Source organism: Thamnophis elegans, chromosome Z, assembly GCF_009769535.1.
Source record: "Thamnophis elegans isolate rThaEle1 chromosome Z, rThaEle1.pri, whole genome shotgun sequence".
In the NCBI taxonomy this organism is placed as follows: Eukaryota; Metazoa; Chordata; class Lepidosauria; order Squamata; family Colubridae; genus Thamnophis; species Thamnophis elegans.
The window spans coordinates 5,919,316-5,937,532 of record NC_045558.1 but is presented as its reverse complement, the minus strand read 5'-3'; the positions used below and the strand labels follow the sequence as shown (position 1 = coordinate 5,937,532).

The window sequence follows — 18,217 nt, the reverse complement described above, 5'->3', positions numbered from 1 at the left end:
TCTCACTTGTGACTGTTACAGCATTCCCATGGTCAGGGGATCAAAACTTGGGTATTTGGCAACTGGTTCATATTTATGACGGTGGCAGTTTTCTGGGATCGGTTGTGTCATCTGTTTTTGCGACTCCACCCCACCCCCCGACAAGTAAAGTAAGCACGGGTAAGCTTAACAACTGTGTTTGTTGTTAACTGAACAACCGCACTGATTCACTTAACAACAGTGGCAAGAAATGGTAAAATGGGGCAAAACTCACTTGCCCCGCTTAAAAACAGAAACGCTGGGCTCAATAGTGGCCATAAGTCAAGGGCTATCTGTAGCCCATACCCAACTGCTCTGATTCACTGAATGGTAGGTTAAGCATATGGGGGCTAATGTGGGCCTCCCAGTTCTTTGCACCCCAATCAAGGCTTAATGTGACTGCGGCCTGCATTGGATCAGAACAAACTTTGTTAGGGTGGAAAAATGCAATAAATAGCTTCCAAAATGAGGTCTCGCCAGAGTACTCGTGTTTTTGGGGGGAGAAACAAAGAAAAGTGAATATTAGCATCTGTGTTAAGCGGAAACCTTTGTTCTCAGGGCCTGGTGCTTCCTGGTTGGAAAAAATTCCTTTTGTTCTCTTTTTCCTTTTTTCATTCTTTTGTGGTGACTCTCTATCCAGCCATATCCAAACGAGGATTTCATCTCTTCCTATTCCCAGGTTTAGGCTGAGTCGGTGCGAATTGTACAGATTGGGACTCAATTTAAAGCAGCTAGCTGGAATCTGCACTCAGAGGACAGTCTCTTACACAGATAGTCCTTAACTCACAACTTATAATTTAGTGACTATTCAAATGGCACTGAAAAAGTGACCTACAATACAGTTCTGGGCTGCATAAACAGAGGGATAGAATCAAAATCAGGTGAAGTGTTAATAGCACTTTATAATGCCTTGATAAGGCCACACTTGGAATATTGCATTCAGTTTTGGTTGCCATGATGTAGAAAAGATTTGGAGACTCTGGAAAGAGTGCAGAGAAGAGCAAGAAAGAGGATTAGGGGACACTGGAGGCTAAAACATATGAAGAACGGTTGCAGGAACTGGGTATGTCTAGTTTAATAGAAAGAAGGACTAGGGGAGACATGATAGCAGTCTTCCAATATCTCAGGGGCTGCCCCAAAGAAGAGGGAGTCAAGCTATTCTCCAAAGCACCTGAGGGCAGAACAAGAAGCAATGGGTGGGAACTAATCAAGGAGAGAAGCAACTTAGAACTAAGGACAAATTTCCTGACAGTTAGAACAATTAATCAGTGGAACAATTTGCCTGCAGAAGTTGTGAATGCTCCAACACTGGAGGTTTTCAAGAAGATGTTGGTGGACCATTTGTCTGAAGTGGTTGTAGGATTTCCTGCCTAAGCAGGGGGTTGGACTAGAAGACCTCCAAAGTCCCTTCCAATTCTGTTATTCTATATTCTAATTTATCGTGCCCATCACAACCATAACAGCATCCACGTGGTCATGTAGTCAAATTTTGGGCACTTGGCAACTGGCATGTATTCATGATAGTTTCACTGTCCTGAGGTCACATCATTGTCACTTGTAACATCTAAGCCAGCTTCTGACAATAATCCAAGTTCAGGAGAGAAGCAGGATTCATTTAAAAATGTGCGGCTCATTTAATAACTGCAGTAACTTGGTTAACAACCAATTCAAAAACAGGTCATACAATCCAGTGTGATTCACTTAACCACTGTCTTGTTTAGCCATGGAAATTCTTGTCCCAACTATGGTCATAAATCAAGGATTAACTGTATTGTTCCCCTAAGAATAGTGTTTTTCTTAACCTCAGAAAACTTTAGAGATATTTCAATTTCAACTCCCAGAATTCCCTGCAGCATATTGGCTGGTGAATTCTGGGAATGAAATCCACCATGGCTCCGTTTACTGCTTATATATCGCTTTATAGACTTATATACCACTTTACAGTGCTTTACAGCTCTCTCTAAATCAGTGTTTCTCAACCTTGGCAACTTGAAGATGTCCGGACTTCAAATCCCAGAATTCCAGGAGTTGAAGTCCGGACATGTTCAAGTTGCCAAGGTTGAGAAACACTGCTCTAAACAGTTTACAGAATCAGCCTATTTGCCCCCAACAATCTGGGTCCTCATTTTACCCACCTTGGAAGGATGGAAGTCTGAGTCAATCTTGAGCCTGGTGAGATTCGAACTACCAAATTGCAGGCAGCCGGCAGTCAGTAGAAGTAGCCCTGCAGTACTGCACTCTAACCACAACCAAAATTTGACCCCGAAACATCTGTTGTGGACATTTGTTAAGTCAATTTTGCCTCATTCTATAACCTTTCTTGCAACGGTTGTTAAGTGGATCACTGCAGTTGTTTAGTTAGTAACACGGTTGTTAAGGGAATCTGGCTTCCCCATTGACTTTGCTTGTCAGAAGGTCGCAAAAGGGGATCACGTGATCCCGAGGCATTGCAACCCGTCACAAATGTGAGACAGCTCCGCAAGCATCTCAATTTTGATCTCGTGACCATGGGAATGCTGCAGCGGTCGTAAGCATGAAAAACAGACATAAATAACTTTTTCAGTGCTAAGGGAACTGTTGTAGGTCTACTGTGTATATAGTTCCAATGGACGGCTGTAGGGTTTTAAAATTATACGATGAATATTTTCCACATATTCCATATACGTAAGACACAAAGAATCTCTTGGATCCCAATGGATACTGTGTTTTTCCTGAAAATAAGACAGGGTCTTATTTTCTTTTGACCCCCGAAATAAGCGCTTGGCCTTATTTTCGGGGAGGTCTTATTATATTTGAGGTGCAGGAGACGGAGAGCGTGGTCACCTCATGGCTGCTGCTGTGTTGCAATATTTTCAGGGGAGAACTTATTTCAGTGCATGTGCTCAAAAGCCCGATTGGCCTTATCTGGGGGGGTGTCTTATTTTCGGGGAAACAGGGTAGAAATACACTTAATAAACCGATAAATAAAATGGCTTACCCCAGGCATATATTCCACGAAGATAGACAGTTTCCTTTCTTCCGGATCGCGGAGACAGCCGTAATACTGTACTATCCTCTCGTGGCGGAGAGTTTTAAGCAGCTGGATCTCACACTCCAAGGCATTCACTTCCTGAAATAAATCCAAATTCATTAACTGAGCGAAAAGCAGATTGGTGGATACAGCCAGATGTCAGATACGGTGAACGAACGAATCTAGGAAATAAAATTTAGTTTCTTTCTTGTTTCCTAGTTCCAAACTTGCAAGGAATAAGCTGAGTTTACCGAGGTGGATTTGGGGTTTTTTTTTTTTTCCTATGAGCCGAAGTGGCGCAGTGGTTAAATGCAGCACTGCAGGCCACTTCAGCTGACTGTTCAAATCTCACTGGCTCAGGGTTGACTCAGCCTTCCATCCTTCCGAGGTGGGTGAAATGAGGACCCGGATTGTTGTTGGGGGCAATATGCTGACTCTGTAAACCGCTTAGAGAGGGCTCAAAGCCCTATGAAGCGGAATATAAGTCTAACTGCTATTGCTATTGCTATTCTGGCCTGCTTAAGAGAAGAACAGAGTTTTGCAATCATTTTGTCCAGTGGTGAAATTCGATTTTTTTTTTTGCTACTGTGGGCATGGCTTTGTGGCCGTGGCAGGGGAAGGATACTGCAAAATCTCCATTCCCTCCCCTCTCTGGAGCTAGCCAGAGGTGCTATTTTCAGAGGGTTCTCCAAACTACTCAAAATTTCCACTACTGGTTCTCCAGAACCTGCTGGATTCCACCCCTGATTTTGTCCCCCGGATGCAAAAGGATGATCCAGAAATGTGAAATCTTCCTGTTTTCATTGGTGGCCTCCAAGATGCATTAAAGAAGCTCAGAAGAAGCATGAAGATAAGAATGGAAAGATTTGGCTATACGGGTAATCCTAGACATGTGGTCACAAGGGAGCCCCTGTTGCTAAGTGAGACAGTAGTTAAGTGAATTTGCTCCATTTTACAACCTGTCTTGTCACAGTTAACGGAATCATTGCAGCTGTTGCCTTAGTCATATGGTTATTAAATGAATCACCACCGTCTTCGCTTGTCAAAAGTGGATCAACGTGACTCCGGGACGCAGCAACCGTCATAAATATGAGTCAGTTGCCAAGCGGCCGAATTTTGATCACGTGACCCTGGGGATGCTGCAATGGTCGTAAGTGTGAAAAATGGTCATAAATCACTTTTTTCAGGGCCGCTGTAACTTTGAATGGTCACTATATGAATTGTCAAAAGCGGAGGACTACCTGTTCCCACAATGGTGGGATCTTGTTAAAGATGATGGGAGATAGTTAAGTTGACTTTTTTGATTAGAGAAAAGATAATATCTTTGTATTGTTTTGTATTGTATTGGAATCCCTTTATGGACTAAACAGAAAATAATGAACTTTATGATTTATAGTTTTGCTGATGGACTAGAGAAAGAAAAGAGCTATATGTCTAGTTTAATGAAAAGAAGGACCAGGGGAGACATGATAGCAGTCTTCCAATATCTCAGGGGTTGCCACAAAGAAGAGGGAGTCAAGCTATTCTCCAAGGCACCTGAGGGCAGAACAAGAAGCAATGGGTGGAAACTAATCAAGGAGAGAAGCTACTTAGAACTGAGGAGAAATTTCCTGACAGTGAGAACAATGAATCAGTGGAACAGAAGTTGCCTCCAGAGGTTGTGAATTCTCCAACACTGGAAGTCTTTAAGAAGATGTTGGATAGCCATTTGTCTGAAGTGGTTGTAGGGTTTCCTGCCTAAGCAGGGGGTTGGACTAGAAGACCTCCAAGGTCCCTTCCAAATCTGCTATTCTATTCTATTCTATTCTATTCTATTCTATTCTACTCTACTCTGTTCTATCTTTTAACTGTAAAGAGGCAGCTTCATAATTCTGGTTACAATTGCAGCAAAGAAAAATAAGTCTTTTTTTTCCTTCCTTCTCTATTTTTCCCTCTTGTATTATCAGCTTTCAGTTTCGTTTCTTCCCCTTAACTTTGTATTCGTTTTTAATCTTCCTTTTTAAAAAAACCCTTACTAAAAATTAAAGCACATAAAGATACTGACCAACCTTAGTGTTCATCCCCAGCATAGATAGACCTCGACTTACAACTGCAATGGAGCCCAAAATTTCTGTTGTTAAGCAAGGTGGTTGTTAAGTGAGTTCTCTCCCCACCCCTTACAATGACCTTTTGGCCACAATGAGGATTGCTGCAGTTAACAAGTGACTCATGCAGTCGGTCATTAAGTGAATGAAGGCAAATATATAGTACAGGTCTCAGGATAATGGTGCAGGATACAGTGACTGACCCAGACTGGAACCGTCAGTCATTAAGTGAATCTAATGTCTCGCATTGACTTCACTTGTCAGAAGCTGAATGGGAAGATCATAAGTGGTGATCGCATGACCAGGAAGGCGGCAGACATGGTACATACTATATTTTTCGGAGTATAAGATGCACCTTTCCCCTCAAAAAAGAGGCTGAAAATCTGGGTGCGTCTTATACACTGAATACAGCATTTTTGGCCTCTCAAAATCCCGCCTCCTTCAACAAAATAACCGTGCATAGCTTTTAGGAAGCTTCCATAGTGCTCCTGGGGGCTTGGGGAGGGCAGAAATGAGTGAAACATGGGCCGTTTTTTGCTCGTTTCCCCCCCCCCAGTCCCCAGGAGCACTTTACAAGCCTCCTAAAGTCTATGCATGCCCTTTTATTGACAAAAAATGACCTGTTTTTGCAAAAAATGGGGCGTTTTTGGGAGGTCTACAGAATGCAAAAAACTTTTTTTTAAAATTTGCCTCTTCAAAATCTTGGTGCGTCTTATGCCCCCCAAAACACGGTACACTCTTGCCAAAGAGCCCAAATTTTGTTGATATGACCACAGAGATGCTGCCCATGATCGTATGTGTGAAAAGCAGTCATGAGTCCCTTTTTTCAGTGCCATCGTAACTTCAAGCGTTCACTAAGCGAATGGTTGTAAATCAAGGATTATCTATCGTGAGAGCTGCTACCCTGTTTGCAAAGCCAGCAGATTTGCGTAGCCTTAAAAGTCCTTGAAAAATCTCCTTTCGCTATTCAGTGAATTCAAACAGGGACAAGGCAAGCTTCCAAATTCCATTTTTTTAAAAAAATTTAAATTGCCAGTGAAACATGGAGAAGAATCAGCAAGTTCAAGATGACTCAACTAAACATCTCCAACTATTGACTTACTAAATCACTTACTTACTTATTGCCAATGGTCAAACAGTTCCCAACACATTCATTCGCTCCTGAGTTTCGGAATTAAGCAACCAAATTGCTTTATAAGGTCATTTCTCATAAATGATATGGACTCCGGGGGATTTCTGTCTGTTTTTAATTTCCTTGCAAAACATTTTATAAACATAGCACACACATTTTCCCACTCACTTTTCAGGGATACATACAACTGGGATATTTTAAGCCACCCACATATTTAAAAGGATGGCATTACTTGCAATTACAAGAACATCCTTAACTTACAATCATTCATTTACTTAAAACGGCACTGGAAAAACTTTTGACTTTTATTTTTCACACTTATTTGCAGAATTCCCCATGGTCGCATGATCAAAACTCAGGTGCTTGGCAACTGACATGTACTTATGACGGTGTCCTGGGATCATGGGATCATTTTTTGGGACCGTCTGACAAGCAAAATCAATGGGGGAGAGTCAGATTCGCTGAACAACTGTGTTACTAACTTTTAGCAGCTGCAATAGTTCGCTTAGTCATTGTGGCAAGAAAGGTAATAAATTATTTAACAAATCTCTCACTCAGCAACATAATTTTTGGGGGGTCTCAGTTGTGGTCGTAAGTCAAGGACTACCTTTATCAAGTGTTTGCCCTTTGCAAGATCTGGCATCCCAATTTAAAACTTCAACGTTGACTATTTCTTTCTTTGCAATTCAAGGAAAACGACGGCCTGAGCAAGAGGTTACTACAGCTTTAAGTTAGCATCATGCAGATCTGAAGGCTCTTCCAGGAAAGCTACTCTGCTTCTAAACAATATTTGGCCACTAATGTTTCCTGTCTGAATCCCAAAAAATGGCAGGAATTGAAACAGAAGAGCTGAGTAACAGTGGAAAAGCCTAGATTGTAACTGGAAGCATGGTTTTTTTTTTCTAAAACAGCACAACTGCAGGGAGCCCACTTAAGGGTGAGCAGAATGAGACCCCGATTTAATGGCCCGATTGGGGTGGGTGGGTGAGCGGGACCTGTGCCTCCCTCGGGTCCGTAAAATGGCCCATTTGTGGTGATTGTGATGCGTGATGACACCACTGCGTTGCTTAAGGAAATTGAGTCTATTTGGATGAAAACATCTGAGGGATGGATGGATGGCGAAAGAGATAGATACAGAGACAGAAATAGATAGATGAACAGAGAGAGAGAGAAAGAATAAGAATCAGGTAGGAGGGAAGGAAGGAAGGGAGGGAGAGAGAGAGACAGAGAGAGAGAGACAGAGACAGAGAGAATAAGAACCAGGAAGGAAGGAAGGGAGAGGGAGAGGGAGAGGGAGAGGGAGAGGGAGAGGGAGAGAGAGAGAGAGAGAGAGAGAGAGAGAGAGAGAGAGAGAGAGAGAGAGAGAATAAGAATCAGGAAGGAAGGAAGGAAGGAAGGAAGGGAGAGAGAATAAGAATCAGGAAGGAAGGAAGAAAGAAAAATATAGATAGATAGATAGATAGATAGATAGATAGATAGATAGATAGATAGATAGATAGATAGATAGATAGATAGATAGAATAAGAATCAGGTAGAAAGAAGGAAAGAAAGAAAAGAGGAAGGAAGGAGATAGAGAAAGATAGAGTGAGTGAGTGAGAATCAGGTAGAAAGGAAAGAAAGAAAGAGAGAGAGAGAATGAATCAGGTAGAAAGAAAGGAAGGAAGGAAAAGAAAGGTAGAGATAGAATAAGAATCAGGTATAGAAGGAAAGAAAGAAAAAAGGAAGGAAGGAGACAGAGAAAGATAGATAGTGAGTGAGTGAAAATCAGGCAGAAAGAGAAAGAAAGGAAAGAGAGACAATGAATCAGAAAGGAAGGAAGGAAGGAAAAGAAAGTATAGAGTAGATAGATAAATAAAGAATCATGTAGAAAAGAAGGAAGGAAGGAGGGGAAAGAAAGAAAGGTAGAGATAGAGAGATAGATAGATAGGGATAGGAAAAACCAAAAATGATCATAATCTATCACCGAGTGTTGTATTTTACGATTTATGATGATGGTATTTTATGAACATGGTCATGATTTAATCCCTTGCTGTCTACGTGTACAATGGAAGCTTAATGCACCCTAGAGAAACCCCTTGTGGGTGCCCAATCTCACTTGGCCAATGAAGAACGTTCCATTCTCTCCTCTTCCGTTCTATCTGACCAAACACTCACTTTGCTGGTCTCTTGGCTGTCGGGGTCAAAGGGCACCTGCTTCACAGACAGCTCCCGTCCAATGTCAACATCATAGCAAAGGTAGACTTCTCCGAAAGCTCCTCGGCCCAACAGCTTCCCAAGCCTCCAATTCACTGGGGCCTGCAGCGCTAAAAGGGGGCAGAAGCAAGAAGACCAAGTCAGCAACCTTCCCACAACTCCAGCTCCTCAGGCGTCAACCTCTCCAACTATGTGCAGATCATGTACAACGCTGAGAAAAACACATTCTTTTTCTTGGCAGAATCTACGACTTAGAACTACAACTGAGCCAGCGGTGGGTTGCAGGCGGTACGCCCCAGTACTGGGAGCACCAGTTTCCGTTCCAGTATGGTGCTCCGGAGGGCCCACCCACCCGCCCGTAAAATCCTTACTGGTAAATCCTTACTAGTATTTGAGCTCTTCGGCGCTTCTGTGCATGTGCACGGAGCATACGGCGCCTGCGTGATGCTCCGCCAAGCAGCTGGAGCGTCACGGAGGCGTTGCGGAGCGTCGCAAGAGGTAAGGACGCGTCCGCGTGCTGCGGGCGTTCAAGTGGTGGACGCCGGGCCCTGTTGCACCGTACCAGTTGCAACGGGATCCAGAACCCACCACTGAACTGAGCCCAACATTTCTGTTGTTATGAGAGACCATTGTTAGGTGAGTTTTGCCCCGCTTTACGACCTTTCTTTCCACAGTTGTTAAGTGAATAACTGCAGTTGATGTATCAGTAATAATCTGGCTGTTAAGCGAATGTGGCTGGCCCATTGACTTCGTTTGTTCAGAAGGTGGCAAAAGGGGATCTACATGACCCTGGGACACAACGGTCATAAATGTAAGACGGTTGCCAAGCGTCTTGAGTTTTCATCACATGGCCCTGCAGATGCTACAAAAGTCGCATCTGTGAAAAACAGTTGTAAGTCCCCTTTTCAGTGCCGTTGGTCACTAAATGACCTGTTGTTAAGTCGAGGACAACCCATAGTAATTTTATCAAAATCTGAATGCCCCCTAGTACTTCCAGCCTTAGTTGTTATGATTCTAAAATACAGGCTAGTGGCCCCCACCAATCTACAATTACCGTATTTTTCAGACTATAAGATGCACCGGTGTATCAGATGCACCAAGATTTCAAAGAGGTAAGTAAGAAAAAATAGTTTCGGTCCTCCCCGGCCCCCAGGAGCACTCTGCAGTCTCCAGCAGGGCTGGGGGGATGGCAAAAACACCCCCATTTTTGCAAAAAATGGGCAGAAAACAGGCCTTTTTTCACAAAAACAGAGGCGTTTTTGCCTTCCCCCACCCCTGCTGAAGCCTGCAGTGTGCTCCTGGGGGCTGGGGGAAGGCAAAAACACCTCAATTGGTATGAAAAACGGCCTAGTTTTTTTTTTTCTTCAAAAATGGGATGCGGGGCAGAGCTCCAGGAGGCCAAAATCGGCTGTATTCGGTGTATAAGACGCACCAACATTTCCACGCTCTTGTGGAGGGAAAGGTACGTCTTGTACTCCAAAAAATATGGTAACATGATTTCTTTTCTCTTACAGAATTTGTGGCTTCCATTGGAAAACCTCAGAGAGCACCAAGGACCCCTGCAGTTCAACCCCGAGCTACAAATAGTCTCCTTCTTCCATACATCTCTGAAAACATTGGAGAAGATCTGGGTCATCCCAGGAAAGTCTTGAAATGGAAACCGGGGAAGACAAGGGAAGCCGTGGGCCATTCGGTTTTTGTTTTAAACTTTGCACCATCAACCATGGAAGACGTCCAAATTTCCTCAAGGCTTTTTGACTCAGAATAGAAGCCTTGTTTTGATAGCAAGGGGGCCTTGAGACCATCACCTTATCTCTGAAAATGGCAAACAAGGGATGGTCTCCCCACCATTCAAGGGTGCTTCCCTCTCCCCCTCCCGCTCAAGGCAAATAGCACCCTCTAAGGCCATCCGTTCCACACAACGGTCTACGTTATCAGCCAACCCAGATGTTCCTCCTCTGAGTGAATCCCCAAGAGGGGTCCAAGGTAGCATTGAAGGTCACCAAGGAATTCCCAACTACTTCCACATAACCCAACAGACAACCCAACTCTGGAGTGACTTACTGTTCCTGGCCTTGGGAGACGGAGAGCTGAAGCCTTCAAAGATCTTGTCGCAATTGTGCCACCACTTGTTGTTCCCCCGTTCCTCGTACCGCATGGTGATTAACTTGCTGTCTCCGTTGAAACTCTTGGTTCGGCTGGAAGGCAGAAGCTGGAACAGGTTCTCAGGAGGAGCGTAACTCCTAGGAAATGTCCTGCGGCCTTGGGAATCAATCAAGACAGAACAAAAATAAATAAATTGAGACCAAGAAGGTTTCATTGTTCTGATATACAAGTTAAACATACGAGGAACGGTTGCAGGAACTGGCTATGTCTAGTTTAATGAAAAGAAGGACTAGGGGAGACATGACAGGAGTCTTCCGATATCTCAGGGGTTGCCACAAAGAAGAGGGAGTCAAGCTATTCTCCAAAGCACCTGAGGGTAGGACAAGAAGCAATGGGTAGAAAATAATCAAGGAGAGAAGAACTTAGAACTAAGGAGGAAATTTCCCAACAGTTAGAACAATTAATCAGTGGAACAACTCCAGAGGTAGTAAATGCTCCAACACTGGAAGTTTTTAAGAAGAGATTGGATAACCATTTGTCTGAAGTGGTATAGGGTTTCCTGCCTAAGCAGGGGGTTGGACTAGAAGACCTTCAAGGTCTCTTCCAACTCTGTTATTCTAAGTGGTCCTCAACCTATGACCACAATGGAGCCCAAGAGCTCTGTTGCTAAGTAAGACGTGAACGCGTACTAAATGAAGCATTGTAACTCAAGGTCTACCTGTACATTAACCGAGTTTCTTACATGTATGTGCAGTGTCCCTCCCTGGGTGTGTTGACCGAACGGGAATATAGCTTGTTTTTAAGCTAATTGGGTCTCCTTAAACTGGATTGGGGAGTTTTGCTTGAGCAAAATCATCTTGTCCAAGTTTATGAGTCATCTTGATGTATTCTTGCATCATAATTTCTTAAATCAAACAATCCCGTGATTTATAGAAGAGGACAGCTGGGATCCCAATGGAAGTGGCGTGGGAATCCCAATGAAAGGAATTTCCCCCAAATTTATTTAACCTCTCCTGAAATGAAGATCCCTCTATGGAACCACTTCTTCTTCCCTCTTCTCTTTGCTACTAGAACATTTCAACTGTAACATTCAATGAGGATCAAGGAATGATCTGAAGTTAGCGGAAGGCACCACTTTCCAATCCTTTTGTTTACATTTTATTTATTTACAAATATCTACAGACCCCTCGCATCCTGGACATCAATTGTTTCAACTCCTACCCTCAAAAACGACGCTATGGAGCACTGCACACCAGAACAACTAGACACAAGGACAGTTTTTCCCCGAACGCCCTCACTCTGCTAAACAAATAATTCCCTCACCACTGTCAAACTATTCATTAAGGCTGCAGTATTATTAGTCTTCTCATCATTCCTATCACCCATCTCCTCCCACTGCAAGACTGTAACTTTGTGGCTTGAATTCTTACGATTAATATTGATATTGATTGTTTCCTGATTGCTTATTTGTATGCTATGACTATCATTAAGTGTTGTGCTGTATGATTCTTGATGAATGTATCTTGTCTTTTTATGTACATTGAGAGAATCTGAACCAAAGACAAATTCCTTGTGTCCCCAATCACACTTGGCTAATACAGAATTCTATTCTATTCTATTCTATTCTATTCTATTCTATTCTATTTCTTTCCATTCCTTTCCATTCCACTCCTTCCTATCCTATCTATCCCATCCTATCCTATTCCATCCCTTCCTTTTCTATTCTATTCCATTCCACTCCATCCTATTCCATTCCATTCTTTCGTATTCTATTCTATTCCATTCCATCCTATTCTATTCCATTCTTTCCTATTCTATTCCATTCCATTCCACTCCATTCTATTCCATTCCTTTCTATTCTATTCCATTCCATCCTATTCCATTCTTTCCTATTCTATTCTATTCCATCCTATTTCATTCCATACTTTCCTATTCTATTCCATTCCTTTCTATTCTATTCTATTCCATCCTATTCCATTCCATTCTTTCATATTCTATTCCATTCCATTCCATCCTATTCCATTCTTTCCTATTCTATTCTATTCCATTCTATTCCATTCTATCATATTCCATTCCATTCCATTCTATTCTATATCACTATTCTATATCACTATTTCATGTCTTGAATTCTGGTGTAATAGAAAACAGATTCTGGATTTCTTCTGTCTTTTCCGCTTGTTTTGTTTCTCACTTCATCAATTTTAACAGTTAAGGCCGTGAACATATCCCAACATCTTCTATTTATCCACCCAATAATAACAACCCTGTGAGGTGGGCTGGCGGAAGAGGGTCTGGTCCAGGATCCGCCAGCTGTCTTCCAGGGCTAAGGTCGGACTTGGATTCAAGGTCCCTTCCTTTCTAGCTGGGTGGCTTTATGCACAGACTCTCTGTCTCTTTCCATCTCTCTCTTATCTCGTTTACATACTTGATATGCCAGAATTTGTCCTTCACATATGTTGGAATTCAGCTTTATAATGTTCAGCTACCGCAGCTTTAAGTGTGGAAACTGCTATTCCAAGAAACACATGTCCAATTTGTTCTTTGACAAGGCTGATTTTAGGCTGGCCATTAAAAAAAAAAACAACGCCTTTAAAGGAAGATGGACACAGGAAGATGTTTCTGGATCAGTTGGCTTGCAAGCACATGCATGCACTGGAAACCAGTGAGTGGCTGGTGATGGCGTGCAGACCCAGAGAGAGGGCTTTGCATGCCTCCACTGGAACACCTGCCACAAGTTCCCCATCACAGGTATAGGAAGTTCCTGCACTGCCTACCTAAGTTATTCCCAAAAGATCTGCAGGGAATGATTAAAAAAAGCCAAGGTGATGTTAGCCACCACTTGGTGACTGAAGTTATTTTGGCCAAAATTTCTTTCTTTCTTTCCCTTCCTTCCTTTTTTCTTTCTTTCTTTCCCTTTTTTTCTTTCATTTCCTTCTGTGCTTCCTCTTTTCTTTTTTTTCTCCTTTTTTTCTTTCACTTCCTTTTTTCTTTCTTTCTTTCCCTTTTTTTCTTTCATTTCCTTCTGTGCTTCCTCTTTTCTTTTTTTTCTCCTTTTTTTCTTTCACTTCCTTTTCTTTCTTTCTCTTTTTTCTTTCACTTTGTCCATTCCTCTTTTCTTTCTTTTCTTCTTTTTCTCTCTTTCTCTCTCTTTTCTCCTTTCCTTTATTCCTCCCTACTTCATTCTTTCTTTCTCTTTTTCTCCCTCCCTCCTTTCTGTCCCATTTTCATTTTCTTTCACACTCCCTCTCTCTTTCTTCTCCTTTTTTCTCCCTCCCTTCTCTCTCTCTCTCTCTCTCTCTCTCGTGCCAGTCATCTCCACTGCAAGGGAACTGTTTGCACTGCACCTTCACAGCCGCCGTGCTGCCTTTTTTGAGACTATCTGCTTTCATAACATTCTCATTCGAAAGCAATTAAAACCCTTGTTTTGGCTGGCTTACCATCATTGTAGTCCTTGCGACTCTGGGAGAGATGATACTGCCTTGGGAAGGTGCCGCCTTTTCCTCGGTCACAAAACGGGACATTGAAATCTGTCCAAGAGAGAAGAAAAAAAGGTGAAAAGATGCAAAATGTTGCCCGGCTTCACCCCCTCCTGGCCGCCCGTCCAGGGTCCAACCCCGGTCAGAAGTTGACTTAAGAGGCAGAATTAAATAATAGGCTGTTCTTTTGCAGCAGAGTCTCTCCCATTACTTTTACCCATGAAGAAAAGCGTCAAGAGAGTTGTTTTTTTTAATCGCATGCTCTTTTCATCCCTGCAGCTGAAGATTATTTGAAAAATGTAACATGCAGATTTTCAACCAGAACAGCAATATAACTCTGCAGCTTGAGAAGTCGTCGAAGTCACAGGCGCCTGGTGATTGGCCCAATGTCCCCCAGCTGGCTTCCATGGCTGAGGCCGAACTAGAACTCACAGGCTCCTGATTTCTAGCCTGGGGCCTTGGCTATTAACATCAAAATGGCTCTTGTTTTCCTACGGGCAATATCTGCACAAGGAAGCCCTTAGCAGCTTCTCCGAGATAAGGCAGGTGACTTAAGATAAATGAGAAGTGGCCCACTTGATGGAAACAATATTTTTTTTGTTTTTACAAAGCCAAAAGAAGATAAAGGAATTTACAAAACAGCAAATATCGCAGCCAACGGTTACAAAAGGCTAAAATTTCATTTTGTTTCCTTATGCTGCCTTAAACAGTCCCGCTTTAGGCCCAGTTATTATAACTCTTTCTCATTCTCCACATCGCTTAACCAACACTTGATCATCATCTCCTAAGACAGTTCAGCTGTTTCTCCTTAATGGGTTGAATATGAAAGAAAAGAGGGGGGGCAGTCGAATGAGCCAGACACTTGGGGATCAGGCAAATGAAAGTTTAATTAAAAACTTGAACTCTACACCCTGGAGGCATATTAAAAAAGTCCCACAACCTAAAACTGAAATCCGCTTCCAATATTTGTTGCAACACAATATCACCTCAAGCCAAACACTTACCTATTATTTCTTTCTTTCTTTTTTCCCTTCTTTGTTTCTTTCCTTTCTCTCTCACTGTCCTCCCTCCCTCCTGTCCTTCCTTCCTTCCTTCCTCTTTTTCTTCCTTCCTTTATCTCTCTCTCTCTCTCTCTCCTTTCGTTCTTTCTTTTTCTCTCTCTCTATCCTCCCTCCAATTTCCTTCCTTCCTCTTTTTCCTTTTTTCTTTCTTTCCTTTCTCTCTCTGTCCTCCCTCCCTTTCTCTTTCTTTTCTTCCTTCCTTCATCTATCTATCTATCTATCTATCATCTATCTATCTTCCTTCTTTCTTTCTTTTTCTCTTTCCTCCCTCCCCTTTCCTTCCTTCCTTCCTTCCTTTTGCTTCCTTCCTTCGTCTGTCTTTCTGTCTGTCTCCTTTTCTTTCTTTCTTTCTTTCTTTTTTTCACTTCCTTTTCCCCCTCCTTCCTTCCTTACCTCTCTCTTTCTCCTTTTTAAAAATCATCCCTGGGCCCTTTGCCATGCATTCATTTTTTAATAACAGAGGTCATGATAACATTAACATTGAACAAATGTTCCACCAGCGAGATAAAGAACCTTGAAGTCGGGGTGATTAGCCAGAATCAAGTCTGCAAGGAAAATGTCAGATAATGAAGCATTCGGGTTATGGAAGATCCCCATTTTCTGGGACTGTCTGGGGGAAGCGTGGGAGGGCAGCCATAATTCTCCTTCTCTGGCAGAGCATCCTTCTAAATTTTCAGCTATAACTTTTTTTTTACATTCTTGCTTTAGGGCAATTTTCACTCATTTTCAGCCTTCTAAGATTTTGGTGAGACTTTGGTTACCTCAACTTACAACCATTCATTTAGTGACTGTTCAAAGTTTCTAGGGCACAGGAAAAGTGACTTGCGACCACTCCTCACACTTACGACCATGGCAGCATCTCCATGGTCATGTGATCCAAATTCAGGTTGCAACGTCCTGGGGTCACGTGATTCCCCGTTTGCGACCTTTGCAAATGGTTTCCAGCAAGCGAAGTCAATGGGGGAAGCGGGATTCACTTAGCAACTGCTTGATTCACTTAACGACTGCAGTGATTCGCTTAACAGCTGTAGCAAAAAAAGTGCTTAGCAATGGAAATTCTGGCCCCAATTGCCGTCATAAGTCAAGTATTATCTAAATAAACTTCTGGGTTGAAGTCAACCCCTACTGTCTTATACAGTAAGCGCTATACAATACTTATTACTGTATAATAATACAATAATATTATACAATATTCACACAATACAATAACTCAGCATTCTTACCCAAGGACTCGAAGCTGTCTTTGGTTTCTCTTTTCCTCCTTGAAACGGGTGTTTTGCTGAAAGCAGGACTGCAGGAAAGAAACCCAATTAGATGTAGAGAGAGATGAACAGCTGCCAACACTGCTCATTCATTATCTGCAAACTCGTACCCCTCCATTACTCAGACTAAAAATCTTAACAATGCATAACATTTTAAAGTCCTACATGGATTTTTTAAAATGAGCAAAGCTTACCCTCTCCCTCACATAAAAATGTTAGGCATCTTGCACTAATAAACACAACCAGGGGAATGATGTGTAACAGATAATTTAAATCACAGAAGTGCTTTGTTGCATAAGGCAAATGGAATTTCTTGGATTTTTTTTTCTCCCCTTGAAAACATTTTGCTTCTCATCCAAGAAGCTTCTTCAGTTCTAACTGAAGAATTTTAGAACGGAAGAACTGAGGTTAGAACAAGAAGCTTCCTGGATGAGAAGCAAAACATCTTCAAGGGAAAACCAAGAAGGTCCAGTTGCCTTTTGCAAAAGCCCAGAAAACCAGCAGCTCCATCTTAATAGAGGTAGTCCTCGACCTACAACGTTTCACTTAGTGACTGTTCGAAGTGCCAACTGTACTGAAAAAAGTGACTTAGGAATGCCTTTCACCCTTACAACCATTAACAGCATCCCCATGGCCATGTGACCAAAATTCAGATGAGAAACTGACTCATATTTATGACGGTTACAGAAGGGATGTGATCTGACTCATATGTATGACGGTTGCAGTGTCCCAGAGTCACGTGATATCCTTTTACGACCTTCTGACAAAGTCAACGGGGAAGAGAGATTCACTTAACAACTTGGTTACTAATTTAAGAACTGCAGTGATTCATTTAACAATCACAGCAAGAAAGGTTATGAAATGAGGCCAAACTCACTTAACAAATGTCTCACTTCACAACAGATGTTTCGGAGTCAACAAATGGTTGTAAGTCGAGAAGTACTTGTACAACATTAAAAATAAGTCACAAATGTCTCGCTTAGCAAGAGTCACGGTTGTAAGTTGAGGACTAACTGCTGTTCTTCATACTTTGTACTTAATAATTATTCATTTAATAAAAAGAGCTTTCTTTGAGAAATCGAATAGACAGGAAGGGCGAGTCACTCGGGGGGGGGGGATATTTTTGAAGGCAATATACGACCCCTGAGAAAGGCCCTCCCCTCCAATCTCTTGTGACTTTCTACAATAACTTGTTCTGAAGATGCCCTCAAGGAATAAGAAAGAAGGTAAACATTCCCCTTGCATATCTGTGCTAGTCGTTCCCAACTCTAGGGGGCGGTGCTCATCTCCATTTCAAAGCCAAAGAGCCAGCGCTGCCGGAAGACATTCTCCGTGGTCATGTGGCCAGCACGACTCAATGCCGAAGGCTCAAGGAACGCTGTTCCCTTCCCACCAAAGGTGGGTCCCTATTTTTCTACTTGCATTTTTCTTACATGCTTTCGAACTGCTAGGTTGGCAGAAGGTGGGACAAGCAACGGGAGCTCCCTCCGTTACGCAGAACTAGGGATTCGAACCGCTGAACTGCCGACCTTTCTGATCGACAAGCTCAGCGTCTTAGAAAAAAAAGAAGATATGGAAACGGTTAAACTTTCAGGTTCTTACCTGTCTACAGATCGGTCCAGGGACTGACAACTGCTAGAAAGCGAGTGGTTTGGGCTGATAAATGGATCCAACAACTTTTGGAGAAAACAGAAGAAGAGAAATAAGGGTTTCACAACAGGTTTGAAATCACCCCAATCGCACGTCCATTTAAGCACGTGCTACGCAAGGGATGGCTAACATTTTTCAGACTGAGTGCCCAATGCGTGCACACATGCGCCGAAACCTCCGATATACAATGCGTGTATGGCCCCCTGTGCATGCAGCCTGCCCCCC

At 42.6% G+C, this 18,217-nt stretch overlaps 1 protein-coding gene across 2 annotated transcripts in view; it reads right to left on the bottom strand.

The window, feature by feature from the left end:
* Window positions 1-18,217, bottom strand: part of LOC116522295 (mitogen-activated protein kinase kinase kinase 3-like) — a 96,633-nt gene that overhangs the window by 6,811 nt on the left and 71,605 nt on the right. For both annotated transcript variants that reach the window (XM_032237131.1, XM_032237132.1), the window contains exons 9-14: window positions 17,945-18,018; window positions 16,304-16,371; window positions 13,981-14,070; window positions 10,502-10,699; window positions 8,399-8,547; window positions 2,996-3,127 (exon numbers count right to left, since the gene is read on the bottom strand). In XM_032237131.1, the coding sequence (XP_032093022.1) occupies window positions 2,996-3,127; window positions 8,399-8,547; window positions 10,502-10,699; window positions 13,981-14,070; window positions 16,304-16,371; window positions 17,945-18,018 (711 nt within the window). The remainder of the gene's footprint in view (window positions 1-2,995; window positions 3,128-8,398; window positions 8,548-10,501; window positions 10,700-13,980; window positions 14,071-16,303; window positions 16,372-17,944; window positions 18,019-18,217) is intronic.